We start from the raw sequence: 20,986 nt of genomic DNA, 5'->3' as shown, positions 1-20,986 counted from the left end.
TGGTCAGCATTTCCAAATAAGTTGAGGTATACATTCCTGGTTTCAGTAAAGTCTAACACCTGATACAAAAAGGAAGGAAGCATTAACAAGATGTCCCATGGGGAAGCCTGCCCTTTGGCACCCTGAAGTTTCACAGCTCAGTTGGCTACCAGAGCAGTTGTTCTTGCTAGTCCAAAAGAGCTCTGCCAGAGAAAGAAGTATTTCTGATGTAAAATCCAGGAACTATTCACAAAAGAAACTGACTGGAAATTTCTAGACAGACCACTTTTCTTATTTGTGGGAAAAAGGGCACCACAGAGAACCCCTTCCAGAAACCAGTTAGGGGCTCAAGGACAAATTAAAAGACTTTTGCCACAACCAAGGTTGTCTAGACCAAGAAGTCTAGTGTGAGTTTGTCAGGAGTGTCCCTGTCTCAGTTCCCCTTGAGGATCTTTAGCTGACCATCTGGAAGAAGTGAGATTTTTTTTCCCCATAGTAGCCTTAGACTCTCGACAGATTTACTGTTGCAGAAGCAATTAGTACAACACATTCCAACTAGCATTTATTAACAAAATAAATCTCACAACCACCAAGCTGAGTCTTCATATACAATACGAACACTCATCTGTGTGTGTATGTATACCAATGTATACACAAGGTGCCAAGTCTCCTCCAGAGCTGAAGATCAGTTTTTTCTGTGTAGACATGGCAACTTTTCTCCTCATTACTTTTGCCTCTCATTTTCAGGCATTCTCAAGATAACATAAATGCTGGTAGACAAGAAGTATTTTAGACTCTTGTTTTCTAAGAAAATTAACAAAACTTAGGAAAAAGTTGCTTTATTGAAAACAATATTGTTTTTATATTTGAAACTTGATTTGAAAATTTGTTTATATTTATTGAAAACAATATTAGTCCTTTATAATTTCGAATTCTGTTTTTACAAGATAATGAACTTCCTTTAAAAAAGTACAGAAAATCATGGCAGCAAAATAGTACCTTTACCGAAGAATAATGCACAGCACACACAAGTATAGAAACCAGACATTTAAAACCACATCTTTTCACATACAGTGGTGCACTGTACATGGAACACAATTAAACAGGCTGACAGCTGAGGGTTACTCATCACTTAGGAGAACTTCCAAAAGAAAGGCAGTCATTGTTTAGTGTTTCAAAACAGTAATGCCTCTACAATTAAACCACAACTGGTTGTTCACTAAGGGATCATGTCCCAGCTCCAGAATAATGAAGCACTGTTAAGTCCAGTCACCTCAATACCAGGTTAAACTACAATAGCAAACAGAGAATTCGAAGTACATCTGGCTATGTTTCATTGCCCATTAGACGAGTCCTTTCTTCATTATCAAAATCAGGAGCATTTTGCAGGCTGGAACTGGAACTGTTTGCATAAGAAAAAGAACAGGAGAGATAACACAAATTTTATATTCCATAGATACTTCTATGTGATACCTACATTATAAGCAAAATAGTACATTACATGCAAAGAGCTACATGGATCACTGGATTTGGTTCCCTGCTAGTGCACAGAACCATGTACTGTTCATTCCCATGATCATACAATGGTTCAGAATGAAAGGGACCTTTAAAGGTCAGCTAGTCCAGCTACCTGCCATGGGTAGGAACATCTTAAACTAGACCAAGTTGCTCAGAGCCATGTACAATCTGGGTATGAATGTTTCCAGGGATGAGGCTTCCACTACCTCTCTAGGCAACCTGGACCAGTGCTTTACTACCCTCATAGTAAAAAAAATATTTCTTCATATCTAGTCTGAATCTACCTTCTTTCAGTTGTTGGTGAGGATACTAAATAGTACTGGTCCCAAGGCAGACCTCTGAGGGACACCACTCATCACTGGTCTGCATCTGGACATTGAACCATTGACCACTGCTCTCTGTATGTGACCATCCAACCAATTCCAGCTCACAAACACCCTCCTGGAGGAACCATCAGTTCGGTTTACACATTCATGCCATGGCCCTGCTGCTGGTATGGAATAGGCATTGCCTGGTTTAGTTGTCTGTTTAGGTCAGTAGGGATTTAGGAAACCATACAGACAAATTATTTAAGCAATATTTTTATTGCTTATCTTATTCATTATTAGGTTGGTAGTGAGGAAAAAATGCAAGCACAGATTTCAAAGGTTTGCTTTATATGACTGCAAGCAAAATAAAGAATAAATATCTCAGCATACCTTTTTCTTATTGCCTCAATGATGTAAAATATTCCAGTTGCAAGACCCTTTGAAGAAACAGCCAGTTACAATTGTAGTAATTATAACAACCTTATGCAGTAGCTCATAACTGCACTAGATATAAAAAAAAAGTGTAATTACTTACACTTAACAGTGGCCATCCTCCTTGGATGGCTGCGGCCCATTCAAAACCCAGCTCTTCATTTAGAAATCCTCCCAGAATTGGACCTACAAATGCCCTGCATCAAATCAAAATCAGGTATTGGCATCCCAAACAAAAAGGGTATGTATCATATTCTTAGAGAACTGTTTTATTGGGTTTTGTGGCCTTCCTTCATAGACTCTTATCTTTGACAACAAAGAGATTTTCTTCCAGAGACCTAACTTTCCTAAAATTCACAGTAAGTACGAATTTTTTGTTTGCCAAGGTCCCAGTAAATCTAGTTATCTTCTCATCTGGAAACAGGATCCACATCAGACAGCTGAATGCAGTCTTCTTCAGTAGAGAGACCCCATTAAGGACCATGCTCTAAGAAAACATCTACATTGATCAATTCTATCATAAGAGAAATTCAAAGTCGCATCCCTCTGAACACAAAGTTTCCAAACTTCAAGACAAAGGACTGATGAATATAAGCAGGTGGGGAGGCACATTGTGACAGACACAGTCACTGCAAGGTTGAGCTGTCTGTAACTGCTCTGCACCTTTATGCCCGTCTAAAAAATGCAGATTATAAAGGTTATGTTGTCTCCTAATGAAAAGTCTTACATGATATGGTCTCTCATGACAGAAAGGCACAAAACTGTGTAAAACTAGAGAGACTTCCTGGAAGCAAGTTACATTATAAAACCAGGCTTGATAGCAGCATAAACCTGGGGTTTGGTACCTTTATAATACCTATGTCTGTACTGAAATAAACAGGACTGCTAGACAGCTGGAGCTTGGAAAAAAAATGGTGCAAATTTGTGCCACTGAAACATACCTGCAGCCACAGAGGACTACAAGGACAGATAAAAATATCCTGTAAGTGGCTGCCAATAGGGGCACTCTGTCACTTCCCACTGAGCGACAACTCTGAAGGGTCACTGAGCCAATAGCACCTTTCACTTGTTTTTGTGACAATGACCCAGATTAATAAACACAGACACACTCTGCTAAACTGTGCAAACGTAGACCTTACATAGTTGCTGTGGCTGAAAAAGAAGATTCTACCCTAAGGTATCCCAAACAACATGAGGAAATGTGGAAAATGGAAAAAGGAAAATAGAATTAGTCAGGAGTAGACACCTAGCTCACTCCATGGGGGTGGACTTAGCTTTGTAAAAAAATAAGGTCCACATCTTTCTGTACTGACCATTAGATATCTTTAGTGACAAGAAAAGTGACCACACAGAAGTGCAAGCAAACATCCACTTAATCAATACAATTTTTTGATATGCAGAACAGTATGTTTCAAGGAAGACAAGTTCAGAGCATTGTCAAAACAAAAGTTTTACCTTTTGTTGGGTAAAAAGCTTTGTTTTAACATGTCTATCAGGCACCTGTCAAGCAAGAAACTTTTGAAACAAGGTCAACACTGTGACTGCAATGCAAGGGTTCTAGTTGTAGTGCAGCCAGGTTTCCATGTGGCAAGAATGTGGAACAGCTGAACTCTCACAGCTTAGAAAAAGGGGTACACCTACCCAAGGGACCACATGGCATTGAAGAGCCCAGAAACCAATCCCAGCAGACTCAGACCTTCTTCAAATCCATTCTCACTGCAGAAAGACAGACCAGTTAGAGTTGTACAATACATACTGTGTCTCAGTCTGTAGCCTTTCCCTATAGACTTTTTCCCCTCCTTTTAATTTGCACACCACATAAATAGTTAACAAGCAAAAGTGTCCAGTAGAATGTCTGTCTACCCAGTACATTCTTCTTTGCTGCCTCTCCGGACGATTGCAGTGCTACTCCTCATCTCTGATTTCTCCCAAGTAAGATCACACCATCGCACTAATTCCTCATGTCTTACATGGCAAGCGTGAAACTGTGACAGTGGCTTTTTAGAAGCAAAGACCTTGTTCCAAAAGGAACATAATAATAGGAGTAAATCAAGATCCTTCTAGATCATTACTGAGGTACACATTTACAAAGTTATATTGGGAGGATAATGACTGGGGTGCTCAGTCAGAAAAAACGAAGACAATAGAGTAGTGGAAGCATTTAAGTGTTACTATCTGCCTTTGCCTCAAAAAGGGGTAAAAAAGCCATGCTTCATATTCACCCCTGAAAAACAGTTGCAAGTTCCTAGTGTCAGTAACATGAAAGAAGGTTTGGACTAAGTTACTTACTACGCACATTGCAGGATCTCTGGAAACAAGGGCATAGCACTCATGCCAAGGGAAAAGCCAATCAAAACCAACACTAGCACAAACATCCACAGCTGACTGAAAGAGAGGCATTTACAAGAAGTTAGCTGCTGAAGACTCTTTCCAAGCAAGGACTCCATTTTGACTGAAAGCTGCTATATTAGCTCTCTCAGACTGATCAGCAAACTATGCGTCTTGAAGCCAGTACTAAGACTTGAAAAATCCAGTTCTATGCTTTAAAAAAAAAGACTTTGTAAAGGACTATGAAAAACCTGTGCTCAAATTATAATTTTTCTTAGCAAATGCAGTTCATTTTATGAGGTGCATATAGGGAAGAGGTAGACAGATGAGGTTAACTCAGCAATGACTATGTGCAAGCACCAGACTTGGTTTGTTGCAGAAGTGAAGGATTTTGAAGTTAAAATTTTGTAGCCTAACATATTACAACCAAATAGACTTAGCTAAAGAACCTTGAAAACTTGACTGATTTCTTTTTCTCCCCAGCTCAAATGTGTCACTGCACCAGTTTCAAATCTATGATCTTTAAAAATTAGCAGCCTAGGAGGAGTTGCATGCATTAACAAGCCTATTATCATCTTCAGCAGTGTCTAACCAAGGACAAAAGAACTGTACAGTTGTTTTGTAAATGTAGCAGTGTGTTTTGCTGTGAATTAACTTGAGAAATATGGCATTACAGCATTCAGGTGCAAGAGACATTGTCTTTACTTTGCTAGTGAAAACAAAGCTATAATCTGTCACTTTTCTCAACAGGCTATATACTGAGAGAAGCAAAATCAGTACTGCTGCACTGCCATGCAAATAAACCTCATAGTTTAAAAACACTGATGAAATAGAAAAATTTGGAAATTAAGACAAAATGAGAACTTTGTTTTGCTGAACTGGAAACGCCACAAAACTGGAAAGGAAGGAAAATAAAAAGCAACATTCTTCCTACCATACACATTAACATGAACACAGTAACAGTAGAAAGCAAAATAATAGGATCTATTTTATGAAGCTGTAAAATCTCCATTTTCAGATGCTTTCACTGTTTTACATTCCCAGTCTCATGCTAGACATCAAAAAACCACCATGTTTCATGGTCAAAGGTAGAAGTTAAAAACCAAATCTCTTTCATGGTCAGAGCTGCTAATTACAGACTTGTGGACATACATGACCATGGCTGAAAACATCATATAAGGGGACAGGCTCAGGAAGAGGCAGTACCTTTCAATGTGCAGTACAGGAGCAGGTCCTAGCATGAAAAAGCACGCTGCTGTCATTAAGTCTCCAGATATCAGCAGCCACTTCCTGATGTACTGTGTAAGAAAAGGAAAAGCTATGCAATTTAAAATTGGGAATTTGTCATGTACATCAAGAAACAATAAATTCATGTTTCCTCACCCCAGATGCCATCACTGGCAGCAGCTGCTTAATACAGGGATTTCAGGATACTGACCAATGGTCCTTCTCAGTTAGCAAAGTATTTTAGGTCTTACTCTTCTTTAATACAAGAAATACCATGTAGCATTTCATGATGATCTTTAAGTTCCCTCCAACCCATGCCATTCTATGACTCTATGTAATTCTTATGTACAAAGGGCATTACTAGTTTGTGTCAGGAAAAAAGGTGTCGGAAAACTGTCACTGTCCTTCAGGCACAGCATTCAAAGTGTAGGTTTTCTTGATCAATTAGCACTGGCTATCAAACAGGCAGTTTTAGGTGTCCCACTGTCAAAGGCTCTTTCTATGGTGCTGTGAAGAGCTAAAAGACCAGGCTAAAGGATAGGCGGCCAGTGCGCTGATCTGATCTGGGTATTGTGCTTTTCAAGAGATAAAGTCAACACAGCTAACCAGAACATCTTTATTCCTCTTCTCGAAAGCTAATAGAATTAGATGTGGTTAAAAGCATGGATAACTGGGACATATATTCCCACTCTTTATTCCATATTGCCTGGAAAAAGATTGTGCTTAGTCCACTAGAAAAGCTCAGCACACTTCAGCTGCTTGTCTGATGTCCTTTACTGACTTGGACACTCTTAAATTATCCTGGACCTTGCAAAAGACACCTTCCATGTGGCAGTAATGGGTGCATGTGCAAGGTCTTGAAAGGCAGATCCCTTAACAAGACCAGGCCTACATCCAGGGTTTCAGTATGAGATGCTCTCCACCTTTAAGCAAATGCAGAGAGTGCTTTAGTAACCCTGCACACACAGCAGGGTAGGACTCACCGGCAGTTTGTCGCTTACGAGTCCAAGGAGGGGAGAAGACAGGGAGTAAGAGAGTGCCAAACCAAGGAACACCAAGCCCACATAACCAGCTGGGAGTTTGAACTATGGAAAGGCAGACAAACAAAAGCCAAGACAAACCAGATATGCTACATTCATTGAAGGACAATTCAAGAATTATAAATTAAGTCAAAATACTGAAATGCGTGATTTTAAGCATTTTACTGATACCATACAGAGTTTTTTCAAGTATTTGTAATCATCCAGAGAGCTTCAGTTTCACTGCTTTCAGCAACACTTTTAAGCATGAAGTGGTGGAAACACCTGACACAACTGTACTCATATAAAGCCTAAATAATGTCAGGAGGAAGCACTATGCTATGTCCCCGACACCTGCATGCTGGATTTTAACATTACAATCCGACACACTTGAAACAGACACTTCAGACACTGAAATTTAGATGGATTTAGACTCTACCTCTCCAATCTTTAGTTATATTTGCATTAGAAAAGCCAAAGTACTGTATTCATCCATTGTTAATCAGCACATCTTAAAAGTAAATAGTGCTATAAAAATCAACTCCAACTTTTCAACCAAGGGGCAATTTTTATGATAATGAGTAAGAGGTTTTTTGAAAACACCCTGAGGCCCATATTTTCCTAATGCAGACACACATTTCTGTATTGAAACAGAATGTGAAATGAATCAAAAACATATTAGTTTCTCAAATGAGTGCCTTAACTAAGAGTTAGAAGGTATTCCAAGATGTTTCATGTGGCATAGACTACATAAATATTCACTATTTCCTTTCCATAAGCAAGTACATGATAATAACTCTAATTTAGTGGTTAGAATGCCTGCCAAGAGGGCTACAGCCCTTTCACAGCAAGTATCTGCTAGCACAGGGCAGAGGAAAAGCAGAAGAGCCATAGAAGCACACCGATTCTACAGTGGGATAATTTCAGATCCCTCCTGGGAGATCAAAGATATACATTCACATCTCCACTGATGAAAGAGGTTATCATCAAGTCCCCTCCACCTTGGACAAATGCTGTAAGGACAGACTAGACAGACAAAAAGTAGTACAGCCATCTGTGAAACACTGTGCCTTGGAAAAACAATTAATAAATAAAGCCCTCAAAGACCATTGCTTAATTTTACACAGGAACAGAATCTTAAACTGCTTACTTCAAATCCATTATCTTAAACACTACTGGGAAAATAAATAAATAAGCATTAAAATAAATTTAAAAAGAAATAAAATGGCATTTGCCTGTTTTAGGAGTGAGTGAAGAAGTCAGCTGACAGGTTACACAGTTGCAATTACTTTAATTTTAGCAAAGCTGTAAGAGAATGCAGAGCTGTGACATCACTTTGTGGAAAGCATGGGTTCACATCAAGAGATGTAACACTGTCAGTGACTGTGGCAGCTTTCAAAAATTTGATTTCAGGAAGGAAGAAAAAGGTCTCTTGTTTACAAAAGCTGTTTCTGTGCCCTATTCAGAGACAGTACTTTGCAGCTGAAAGACATTTAAGAGGAGAAAGTCCAGTTTTAAAGGCTTACATTTCTTCATTCTCAAAGTTATTGAGACCCAGCAGGAAGAGATGGTGCAATGGATATTGACTTGTCAGTACTGTGGAAATCAAGTTATTTGGAATTCATACAACTAACAGTTAACTAAAGCAGTGTTAACTGGATAAAGGTCAATTTTGTTTAGGATATTTACATTTAAAACCAGTTACTTCCTATTTATTAAGTCTTCACCGCATGTTAGCAGGACTTACCTTCTTTAGGATAAATAGAGACATTGTGGGATCCAAAAAACCTAAGCATGCACTTAGAGAAAATATACTGAGACAGAGTATTAAAACTTTTGGCAGAAGAATAAGCTTCCAAAATGACTCCTTCCTAGGAGACGAATCTGTTTCAATACAAAAGGGGGGGAAACTGCATTATTTTCAGCAGCATAAGCTCATGATTGATCTTCTTGCTTTAGAAAAGAAACAGCATTTCCCTTTTGTTAGTTTGTAACTCCAGTTACACAACAGATGAAAGTCAATAGTAGATTATTATATGCTATACTATTTTTATAATAAAAACCAAAATTTGATAGGTGAAGAAGTATACAATTTAGATTACAACACAACAAATTCCCACCTTGAAAAGAACTAAAGGATGTACTACTCCAATTATGTGAAAAAAGTGACTTGGATCAGACTCCAGAAGCTGACACTTTTTAAAAGACACTTAAATACATGAGAAGTTAAGGTGAATGAGGGAGGCAGGTAGAAGGAAGCTTACCATATTTTGGCAATATGCATATATTCACAGGCACCAAAGCCAACACTATGCATCCCAGTGTAATGAAAGGGACCTCATAACCAAATGATTGATACAAGAAGCCACCCAAAGGTGGGCCCAGCACCAGTCCGAGCCCTGTAAAAATTTCAAGGCTGCCCTAAAGGATAAAAAACAAGCAGAAAGGAAGTCAGTGTGTTAAGAAAATACAATGCAACAATAACAAGCAAACCTCGTGTCTAAGGAGCAGCACAACATAGCCAGGGTAGTGAAAAGCAAGACTAGGACATCGCTTGGACAAGAGCTAATAGTGACCTTCTCAAGCTGGGATAGCAAAAGGAATTCCACAGTTATCTGTTTGACAGCCATGACTTCTCTTGCTTTGCTACAGGGAACCACCTGTACTGCAGCATTCACCTCTCTGCTGTCACCTAACAGATCCCAGTCTTGAGGCAAGGCAAATGCTCCAGTGGCAGAAAGCATCCACAGGACAACTCAGGCTGAAGGGATCACCTCCCTCACCTGCCATTACACGCCAGCCTGAGGGAAAGGATCTAAACAAACCTACTCAGATGGGTCATTATCTCATGGGATGAAGTACATGTGCCAAGTTAAAGCTTTCTCTTCATAACCAACTGTTTGGATTCACTCCCTAGGGGTAGGAAAAAATAATGAAATTGCAGTGGGGATAACTCAGATTGTTTTGGTTATAACTTAATAATCTGGTATCTTTTATAAGATACTAATTTGTAAAAGGACAGTAATACAGTTACATCTTGTGCTACAACATCGTAGTCACCACTGTCAATATCTGCCTCAACACTCAATTAATCAATGCTTACACCACCAATGAGAGCTGGCAGTAATAACTGCTTACAGATAAAGTTTTGATAGCTTCTGTGTGGAGGGCTATGAGCCCTTGGCACAAGAGCCCTCTGCACTCCCTTGGAGGAGAGAAGCCTGAGGGCAAGACGACTTTCCCCAGAGATAAGCAACCTTCCTCGGGTCATGGTGAGAAAGTGAACCACCCCCAGCATGCCCTGTTTCTATAAGGTAATAGCCTGTACCCAGTTGGCTAGTTGCTTTCTACCCCACCCCCTGCCTTTCCCACAAAAAGCCCCCTGTTTCTGCCCCTCAAGAGGGAGCCTTGTCCCTGGCCTTCCCTTCACCGGGGCTGCTGGACGGTAAAACCCACCTCTGTGTAATTGCCATATGAGGCTCCTGTCTCTCTGTCCCCGAGTTCGCCTTGGGTGATTTCACAAAGAGCTGAATCACAAGAGCTGGTATCACTTATAGCAGAGAAATCACTACACCTGCTGAAATCACCTACTGCCCAGGGAGGCCTGCCACTGCCCCTGAAAGAGTTGTTCCTTGCAGGATGCTCTCTCTTAGGAAGGTCACAGCACTCCAGGTTGTCCACCCCCCGGCTCTCTGGAAGCAATACTTCTGGTACCCAGAAAGATACTATAGGGACTCATCCTCATCTTTAGTGTTACTGATACAAGTCAGAGTGGTCAAATGTCCTGAAAACAGGCAGAATCAGCAATAGCCAAGTTCTTTATCCCTGGTCAGTCTAGAATTGCAACCTTTTTCTTCCCTAGCAAAGAAAATAACTAGTAACGACATATGACTAGTAAGTTTCAAAATTTTCAGATAGATTTGAGACATTCTGATAAACTCTGATTATGTGGAATTGCCATTAACATCACTGCATCCACATAATGCTTTCACTTTTGTTGCTCACCAACCACAAAAAATATTTCATTTGTGAGAGAGACTTTGGTTCAAATAACTTACATGATTTGGGGCTGTACATCATTTAGCCCTTCTAAGTTAATGAAGTGGGGAGGGCATGGGGGGGAAGCTGAGGCATTGCAGTAGTATGGATCAGAGGACAAGATAAACCTGATACTGTAAGAGAAGTGAGGTTGCTTATGTTCTGAAATCCATAGTGCCTCCCACAGAGGGATCATATTGACAGATGTTCAACTTCCCACTACAACAAGGCTGATGTGCCTGCATTTGATAACTTCCCCATACATTCTCTGGGGTACTCAACAAGTAAAAGGAAGGCTGAAAACTGGTACAAAATGGTAAAGAGAGGAAAAGTGCTTTTCAGCATCTAGCACTATCAAGAAAGACAATGGAGAACAAAGCTAAAAATGCCTCATCCACTCCTTCAGGCTTTCCAATTTTACCCTAGGATGCACCTTGCTCAAACAATCAGCTCTTTCTTTTGCCTCCTGCCTCAGAACTCACAGTAATAAGAACTGTCCATCATGTCCATTTAAGGACACTAAATCCACATTAATAAATCTGAAGAGGTTTTATTCTCATGCAGAACAATATATTAGAGTGCACAATATGGTAAAAAGACAAACATTTAGAAGTCATCTGTCTTTTTACAGCACCCTTTCTAGATTTTAAACAAAGGCAGCTTCCAAGCCACAGCCGTGAAGCATTTCTGACTGTAGTCTTGAGATGACCTTCACCACCACATACCATTTTCAGCCATGCATCATGGTTACTGTGCTGCCATACCAGAATTTCTTTTCTTTTTAATTCTGATTATAAAAATGTGTAGCTAAGTCCCTTTAAGTCTACTTTACTTACCTATTTAAATTACATTTTAAAATTTGCAAATAGGAAATCTTAACCTTACTGACTGAATAAATCCAAAACATGATTACAATATAAAAGCTGCTCTCCAATTAAAATGCCAGCTAATCATTGCTGATACAATTTAGTAGGTTTTTTCTAGTTAGAAGGACATATTCTTACAGATGCTAATTTATAGAAGCAATTAAACAGCTTAACAACAATATTAATAAAGGCAGCAAGTCTTCAAATTTTATTTAATGTTCCCAAGTAAGTTCTCAACATTTGTTCACTCATTAAAATTTAACCCAGTTATTTCTGCAAGTTTATATTTGGACTGAAAACAGAATTTATTGAAAAACAGAAAGACAAAGCAGCATTTTATTAAACACAAAACTTTTCTTCCTAACACCATAAAACTCCAGTTAAGTAAGGGTAATATCTCTGGTTGAAATGAATTGTTGATGATCAGAAATACTGCCCTCCAGATTTCAAGAAGTTCTAGCTCTCATCTTCTCATACATAACTATAATCAGCAGATTAGAAAAATTAAGCCAAAATAGTTTCCAGTTTTGCAGCTTTCAGTCATTTAAATCAACACTATTTGAATCAATTTATTATTTTTTAAAATCAATTCACATGGATCCTTACTATCCAGGTAGCAGTAGTCACTAAAACCTGTACTAGTACTTTATTAGTATTTTGTTTGATTTTCACTGAAGAGATAACTACTGCCACTAATAGTCAGCTGTCTTCAAAGCACAAGCAACCAACATATACTGCTTAATTAATATTTAACCAGAGTTGTGCTAAGGTCTAAACTCGTTCTAGGGTTGTGATTCTAGATTACAAACAAAACATGACGTGATGGTTTCAAATAAGCCTGCATATGAGACAACAGATTTTCTCCTCCTGCTTTTAGGCTGCCCACTGGCAATTTGTCATATTGCTGGTACTCAGCTCTAACACTGCTTTTTGGACTTACCAGGACAGTAGCTATATTAGTGGGAAATGCCTTCGCAAGAATTGAGAACGATGCTGTAATTGCTGCTGCAAAGCCTATTGCATCCATTGCTCTTACTAAAAAGCAGAAACCTATGAACATTGGTCCACTTGGCACCTTGTCCAGCATTCTGGAAAAGAAAAATCCCAACAGTAAATTGGACTTCTGTCAGGATGGAAGAAGCCATCTACTAAAGGACCTAGAGCATCATTTCTTACTCATTAAAGGACACAGTTACAAGACACTCAATGCTTTCTATTACCACTTATCTTTGAACCACATCAGTGAAATCACTAAAACTCTACCAAATTATTCTGGCAGCATTCTCCTTTTCCCCTTTGTTTGGCAGTGAAAAGAGCATGAAAAACTCCAATGCCACCTTTGTTGTATTTCACAGCTTTTCCAAGCACCTGTGCAAGGAGTCTGATGCAGTGTGTTAGAACTAACTAATAAGAGATTCCTTCATTGTTAATAAAGCCTTTATTTTGCTAAATTGAGTGACTTAGCCTCTTCACCTGCCAGGCAAAGCTTCCCATTTAAGCAAAATAGTTTTAAGAAAAGAATAATTAAAACATTATGCAGAAATAGTTCTCTTATTGCTGCACTTTGACAGGCAATTCACTGTCCATGAACTGTAGTAGTTATTTAAATACACAGAACCTACCTCCTCTGCTTTCAAAGTAGTAAACAGACTCTGAAACCTAGTGAAAGGGAGAAGTGTTCATTATGCTTTACAAGGGGTAAATAAAAATTAAAGATGCAAGAAGTTAGATGACCTAACCAACACACAAAAGATGCCCAAGGGTTTCTACACTTGTTTTGTGTCCATCTTTTCGTGCGGATTAAAATGATCAGAAGACAAATGCAACAACACCAAGCAACACAAATTACTTACCCAAACAGAACGGTCACACATCCTGAAACAAACATCCCTGCCACAAATAGGAATTTTGCTCCAATTTGTGAAAGCTGAAAAATTAAATACCATTTTTACATGTTAGTATTCCAAGGAAAGATCAAAAATTTTCAACATACGTTACTGTTAAGAAATCCCAAAATTATGGGAACTTTATAGCACCTGTAGCTAAAAGATCTGGAAACACTGCTCCTGCTGGTGTGCCTCCATTCAATACTGAACCTAAAAATACTCTGAACAGTTAAGTGACTTAACCCAGTTTTAGAAAGGTAAGACAGTGCTGCAGTTAACTATTTCACAGCAGCATGCTGCAGCTTTTGCGGAGCAGCAGGTTACAGAAGCATTCATCACTATAAACAAGCAGAAAGCTTGTTTCCAAAGCTCCCCTCCAGCACCACCACTGAGGCAAGGCCAGCAATACCTGTCATGCACCCAGCTAGCCAGAGTCAATGCAAGCCGATTTTTAAGCAAATTTATCACAACCCTTAGCAGCACAAAGCTTTGGCATGGGAAGCATGGCAGTTTCAGGCCTCTCCATTCATTGCCAGGGAAGACCCCATCTTTCTTCATTTCAGACTCTATCACCAGAGCAAAGGACAATGTGAGGCATACTGTAAAGCAAACTCAATCCTGCAACAATGTACAACTGAGCTTCTAATTCCATGATGCAACTTCCCCTAAGGACAGTAGGTATTTCAGGCTCCTTTTGTGTTCAGGCCTGGACAAAGTCCCTGCCTTTCAGCCATTATTACTAAAGCCCCTATTTTGCTGAGTTTCATTGAAACCCTCAGGATCTCTGATTGCTGCATTGCTCATATCTATTGATGCTCACCTCAGCTGTCTGCAGTGAGGATGGCACACTCACTCTCTCCCCTGTAAAGTACCTGGTGAGGCTTGTGCCATAGCTGAATACCATTACAGGCATGAAGACTTGGATTTAGTAATGGCACTTGTGTGACACTTTATGAGCCACCTCAGCACCAGAGAAAAGCACTCACCACAGGGTCAGCAAAGAGGCTGCTAAGCCAAAGACAGAGACAATTCTGACTCTGCAACAGTCCCAGCTTAGGGAATGATCCTGAGCAGCTCTAGCAAATAAGACATAGACAGCAGTGCCCCAGCACACAAACAAACAAACATTTCTATAGTTTATTTGTGATTTCTCCAACATGAGAAAAAAACCTGAATCTGTGGGAAAACTCAAATTACAAGAACTGGAGACATTTATCTCACATTACTATAGAATGAAGTTGAAGTTCAGGAAACTGAGTTAAGCAGCAGAGAGTCATAACAGGAGGAAACGCTAAAAAAAAGAGACAACATACCAGGAAAGAAGAAGAGGTGCAGCTAACCAAAGAAAAAACAAAACAAAACCAAAACACCTTAAGAATGTCGCCAAAGGCAAAGAGAATATATAAGTAAGTGCAACAAATAAAATGGGGGGTAGGAGAAAGGAGGTCATAGAAAGCAGAATTGATCAGCAGATTATGCTAAAGCAAACAGAAGAGTTAACCAGAGAAACAAAATAGTTACATGTCCATCGCCCTATGCTACCCTCAGGAACAACAGAAAAGTACTGACAAGACTTAGATCACATTCAGACTGACTGGCCAGACTCCAGTTACTGCAGACACAAACTTGCAGGAGCGCTAGTGAAGAGACATCTCTTTGCTCAGCCTTGCAGAACTGTCTTCATGTACCAACCTGTGTCATCACAGAACAAAGTTACAGCTTCAATTATACTTACATAGTTTCCCAATATTAAAGAAGTCAAGAAATTGAACAAAGCAAAACATCCAAAAATCAGGCCAACAATGGTGTTACTGGCACCTTTTTTTTCTGCCTGCAAGAAAGATCACAACCATGTAAAGATACAGTCAAATTCTTGAGATGAGTAACATTCATGCCTTGCACATTTGAATCTTTTTGTCTATTAATGCAGTCAGAAAACAATTTCCTTTCTCAAAGGCAGTAGGGGCTCATAAGGTAACAATACAATTTAAAGACACGTTGTGCTTCTAATACGTAATCAAGGGAAAAGCAACGTTAATTTGTCAGTGAATGGAAACATTATGTTATTTGCTGATCAGGAGGCCAGACTACGTAAAGTTGCCTTCAATTGGTGTGCAAGGGCACTAGCTACAAATATTTGATCCCTTGCACAGTGAGAGGGCAGTAAACAGACATATCTGTTATCTCCACTGTATCATGCCGCCCCATAACAAGCACCAGACAATTTTTTACTTATTTGTCTGGCCAAATACACTCACTTGGGCACAAGCAATACATAGGAATATTTAGACAAAAAAATACATCTTTGTAAATACTTGTAACAGTTTGGTCATGAGAGAAATGGACTTCTGCTACAAAGGCACCAGGACCATCTTTTTCATCCTATATTTAAACATTGTATTCATTCAACATAAACAGAGATTCTTTTTGTCCCCTTCCTAGGTCAGGAAGTTAGTACAGTTAATGATGGCCCAGAATGAGTTAACAGAGGTAGCTATGAATAAAAAGTCATGGAGTGGCTAGGGCACAGGAATGCAAGTCAGGACATTGGCAGAGTTTAATCTCAGCTCTACAAAACTACTATGCAATGCAGAGAAAAAAAATACTTCACTTCACCAAGAATCCACTTTGACTTCTATCTCATCTCATTAGTTTGCTGTCTCCTCTGCAGTCACAGGGAGGATTAGTCCGTGGACAAGACCCAGGCCACCATTTTATGCACTCTATCTACACCGGCATCACACTATCACTGAATTCCCACAACTGAAAAGTCTTAACTCAGAAATTACAGCCAGCCATAAATGTCCCATGGAGTTCAAGATATTTCTAAAAGCTTCAACATGCAAAAAAGTAATGTAGAGAGTAGCTGACTAAGTTGTTGGTTTACCTCTGAAGGGAAAAAGGGTCCCAGGATTGAGAAGCATATCATTGAACTGAAGTTTATAGAAGCTGCTGCAACTATTGTAAAAAGCTGGTCTCTGGTAAGCCGTCTTGGTTCCTCACCAACTGCTTCTGACACGCCATCATCTAAAAACACAAAATAAAAATAAGCTGATTTATAGGGGAACTATTTACAAATCGGGTTGGAAAATTAAAACCCCCACAAAACTTGTATCCCCCGGCTCCGAGAACTGAGCGAAGCCGTGCTGCCTTTTGCCCCGTGCAGGAGCGCAGAGCTGGCCGTGGCGCGGGTGCCGGCAGCCGCCCCTCAGCCCACTCGGAAGGCGCTGGGGCTGCAGCCGGAGCTGCCCCGCCGCGCTGCCGGCCCGGCCCCGCGCCGTGCGCGCTCCTCCTCAGCGGGACAGCTCCCTGCATTCCCTGCGCTCCCGTTCCCGCTCCCGGCCCGGCCGCAGCGCGCGGCGGAGCAGCTGCCCCCGCCCCGGGCCGCGCCGCCGGAGGAACGCGAGGCGCTGCCGCCTCGCACCTTGGGGCTGCTCGCCGCCAGCCGCCCGGCTGCCCATGGGAACGCAGCGGCACCTCCTGCCGCCCGTGTGGCAGCGGCCGCGGGCTCAGCGAGCACCGGGCCCAGCGCCAGCCCGGCCTCCAGCACTGAGCATGCCCGGCCTGCGGGAGCGGCCGCCGCGCCCCGGGCCTGGAGCTGCCGCCGGGGCTGCCCACACGGGCCGGGAGAGCGCCGGGCGTGCGGCGGTCCGAGGACAACCTGCCGGCTGCCGGGGTGCGCTGCGCAGCTGCCCAGGGAACCCACACCTGGCTCAGGGTATTCACGATACACTGTTAAGATCGGTAGACTAAGCAGGATCGCCGGTTATTACACAGCCTCCAGCAAGTTGCGGGACTCATGAAACAGAGACACAAGGGCTTAACGACAGCGTTGTCACAAGAATTAATAGCTGTAAACTGGCCAGGAGTAAATTCAAGCTGGAGATGAGGAAGAGGTGTAATAATCAGTGTATTTGGCACATGTTCCTATCCACAGGGTGGGAAAGTAAGCAAGGAGACGAGGTGCGAGCTGAGGATCACTTTCAAACATAATAGTAAGAGACAGACCGCCTGTTGCTTGAAGAGAAAAAGCAGTAATTGCATCTTAAAAGCACTATTTAAACTAAGCTATCAGTATTCTATCTAGTCACTAGTTACACTATTAAGATGCTTAAAAAGGACATTTCAGAACAAATGTTGCCATGTACCTAACTTTAGAATCTCACATTCTACATGACAGGAAAAAAGCAGAACTACTTTCTTACCACAAGATTAGGAAACTTAAAAGCTATTTAGCAGCCACAAACATGCAACATGTTCCTTTGCTGAAGCCTATTTTGCAATATATTTTGTGTGGCATATATTATGGGTATTGAAAAGTCCCTAAGAACTACTGTGATCTTTTCCTGTCTGCCTCTAGAAAAAGACATAAATGTAAATCCTTTCCATAGATATTGCTTCTTGAGCAGCCTTTCCTCCCTTCCACAAAAAAAAAAAAACAAAAACCAAAAAAAAAGAGGAAGAGCACTTGCAAGTCATCATGAGTTCACAAAAGGATAATAACAAAAACATCATATATGCAAAGTATGACACACAAATAGAGTGAATAAGAGAAACTTGTAGAGAAAGATTAAAATTGTGGCAAGAGACTAAAGCATTCATTTTTGTGGCTAGAGATGCAGTGAACTATGTTCAGGAGATGAAAGAGTTCTTACCCCAACTACTTGCTCTTTCCAGCCTAGACTCTTAACTCTACAGCTTCCAGCTACTTTCAAAACCCAATCCTCCTCTCATTAATAATTACATGTGAGTAATCCAACAAAGCCCATGGAGTGAGATTTCTACAAAGTCAGTGTGCGCAGAAGGCTGAAGTGTGGGAGGTAGCAGTGATGCATGACTCCAATAATGAAACACGGCTATGAACTTCCTTGCTCATGCACTGCTAATTATTGCCAAAAGAAACTTGTTGATAGAACACACTTGTTAATTCTTCACATATCCTTAGTAACCTACCATTGTGGTTTAACACCAGCCAGCAACTCAGCCCCACACATCCTCTCATTCACTCCCTCCCAGTGGGATTGGACAAAGAATAAGAAGAGTAAAAGTTAGAAAACCTATGTGTTGAGATAAAGACAGTTTAACTGGTGAAGCAAGAGCTATGCACGCAAGCAAAGCAAAACAAGGAATTTCTTCACCAGTTCCCATGGGCAGGCAGGTGTTCAGCAATGTCCAGGAATGCAGGGCTCCATCACATTTAACCATTACTTGGGAAGACAGTGCCATCACTCCAAATGTCCCCCACTTTCTTCTCCTTCCCCCAGCTCTACATATGGTGAGCAGGACACCATACAGTATGGGATATCCCTGTGGTCAGTTGGGGTCAGCTGTCCCAGCTGAATCCCCTCCAGCTCCTTGTGCATCCCCAGCCTCCTTACTGTTGCAGTGGGCTGAGAAGCAGAAAAGGCTCTGTGCAAGCTCTGCTCAGCAGTAACTAAAACATCCCTGTGTTATCAACACTGTTTTCAGCACAAATTCAAAACACAGCCCCATAGCAGCTACAGTGAAGACAAATAACACTACCCCAGCCAAAAATAGTACAGCAAAAATACTTGCTAACCTTTGCACCAGGACCTGTTACCAGCCTATTACAACAGTTTATCAAGTCTAACAAAAATATATATTTTTTAAAAGCATACAAGCCTTTCTTGCTTATGTCACATCTGCAACAACTTTAATAAAATGTATTTTTTTTTTCAGATCCCAAATTGTATGTAGAATTCAAGGCTTAGAGCACTAGTTCTCTATAACTACTAGACATAGAGTCAAATTCATGGCTTATGTTCACAAGGTGAAAACATATTAAGGACAATTGCTTTAAGAGTGGCTTCCTTCTTGGATATCCAGGACATTATGAAATATTCAGCACATGTGGGAATACATATTCCTTATTATTGCTCTGTATAGTTGTAGAGATCTTAGAAAGACTTTTGCATTGCAATCAAGAAATCCTTAGTGCATATTTACATCATATTAATATTTTTTTGTCAGCAGCTGCACAATGTTATTGGGAAATAGTTTAAAATTACTCTAACATGACCACATGATAACCACATCCTTTGAACATCTAATGCAAAATCTGTGGAAGGCAACAGAAACCAGCAAGCTGTTTTGCTCAGTTATCATGAATCAAGGCCTTACTTAATTTCAAATTGGTATTGAAATACCATAGCTTGTCCTCTCTCTGAGACTCCAGAATGGTCTTTCCATAATTCCTCCAAGCACTTGAAACTTGACACAGACATCTCTTGCACATGGGTGGCTGCTTTTTTCTGCACCTGGAGGCACTTGGAAATACATATCTCTCCCCTCTGGGCTGGTGAGCAGCACTACTGTGGATATAGAACAAGAAGACTTCCAGCTTGATTTTCCAGAAGACTGAGAAATCATTTCTGTTTTGCAAGGAAAATGAAATAATTCTTCCTATGACATTTACTTATTGCACATGCCTGTGGTTTTGTATTTCTAGAGACAGATGTCAGATGAAAGTACGTTTTTGCAAGGATTGTTCAGCACTGAAATTCAGAACTTATTGTTCAGTTTAGCAATGTCATGGACCTCTCTTGGGAGTTTGCAATACCTGATACTTTCATCTGCCTATGTGGCTGCCTCACCCCACTGTGCCACTGTACTGCTCATTACTCAGTTCCTGAGTCTCCACAATTTACAATATGGCACTTAAACTACCCTTGAAGTCTGACATTTTGAAGAAAATATGGGTTGTGGTTGCCAGGGTGAGCTAAAGGGAAAGGTAAAGGTTACCAGAGCAAAAGACAAGGAGAGAAATATATAATGGGGAAAAGGAGCAGGAAGAGGATGGCTGAGACAAGAGTGAACTATTATAGCCTCACTGCAGTACTGCTCTTCTGAAAAAGTCCCCAAGTTCAGTTCCCATTTTGATCAGAGTGGAAAAAAAGAGGAAGGCTGCCAGCCTGGAAAGGGAGACAGTCAGGGAGAGTCAAGGAGCTGAATGGCAAGCACAAAGGGTAGTAGCTATAATCAAGGGATTTTTAAATATATGCAGCAAGAGTCCAAATGGATCACTCAGAACAGCAGGCTGGAGAGAATCAAAATTCTTGAATGCCATGTGACAGTAGCTTGTCTTCCTCTCCCCAAATCCAAGTTTATAGGTAGCATGTTATGCTGTTTATAATATAACCAAATTGTGAGAGGACCAAGTTCCTCTTCTGGGGCTAGCTGCTCAGTGAAGCTGCAGGTCAGTGTCTGCACTGACACCACCTCAGCCCTTTAGAACCTAGGCAGGCTCTTGCCCTGCATCTGGCAGCTCCTCATTTTCTAGCACTCTGGTTACACCACTCACCCAACCTCAAGTGCACTAGAAGTACTTTTAGCACAGGACTGCAATCCTTGGCTTAAACATGTCA

The 20,986-nt window shown here is 40.7% G+C and overlaps 1 protein-coding gene across 1 annotated transcript; it reads right to left on the bottom strand.

The window, feature by feature from the left end:
* Positions 1-921: 921 nt before the first annotated feature.
* SLC18B1 (solute carrier family 18 member B1) lies at positions 922-17,123 on the bottom strand. Its single transcript, XM_082300451.1, has 14 exons — positions 17,026-17,123; positions 16,489-16,628; positions 15,337-15,432; positions 13,569-13,642; positions 12,656-12,803; positions 9,076-9,232; positions 8,559-8,695; positions 6,776-6,877; positions 5,772-5,863; positions 4,527-4,622; positions 3,879-3,953; positions 2,341-2,434; positions 2,196-2,242; positions 922-1,381 (listed from the first exon to the last, which is right to left on the bottom strand). Exons 1-14 carry the CDS (start codon positions 17,060-17,062, stop codon positions 1,306-1,308), a joined length of 1,371 nt encoding a protein of 456 aa, XP_082156577.1. The 5' UTR covers positions 17,063-17,123; the 3' UTR covers positions 922-1,305.
* Positions 17,124-20,986: the final 3,863 nt, after the last annotated feature.

This window comes from Coloeus monedula, assembly GCF_965178545.1.
Source record: "Coloeus monedula genome assembly, chromosome: 2".
Taxonomy (NCBI): domain Eukaryota; kingdom Metazoa; phylum Chordata; class Aves; order Passeriformes; family Corvidae; genus Coloeus; species Coloeus monedula.
Note: the sequence above shows the minus strand (reverse complement) of the source record. Positions and strands in the feature narration are given on the sequence as shown.

Excerpts from the sequence above, each read along its gene's own strand:
- SLC18B1 (XM_082300451.1), bottom strand. The coding sequence starts at position 17,062 with ATGGGCAGCCGGGCGGCTGGCGGCGAGCAGCCCCAAG. Across the intron at positions 15,433-16,488 it reads GACCCTTTTTCCCTTCAGAG|GCAGAAAAAAAAGGTGCCAG; the intron begins GTAAACCAACAA and ends TCTTTCTTGCAG. Across the intron at positions 6,878-8,558 it reads CTCTATTTATCCTAAAGAAG|TTCAAACTCCCAGCTGGTTA; the intron begins GTAAGTCCTGCT and ends GCCTTTCCATAG.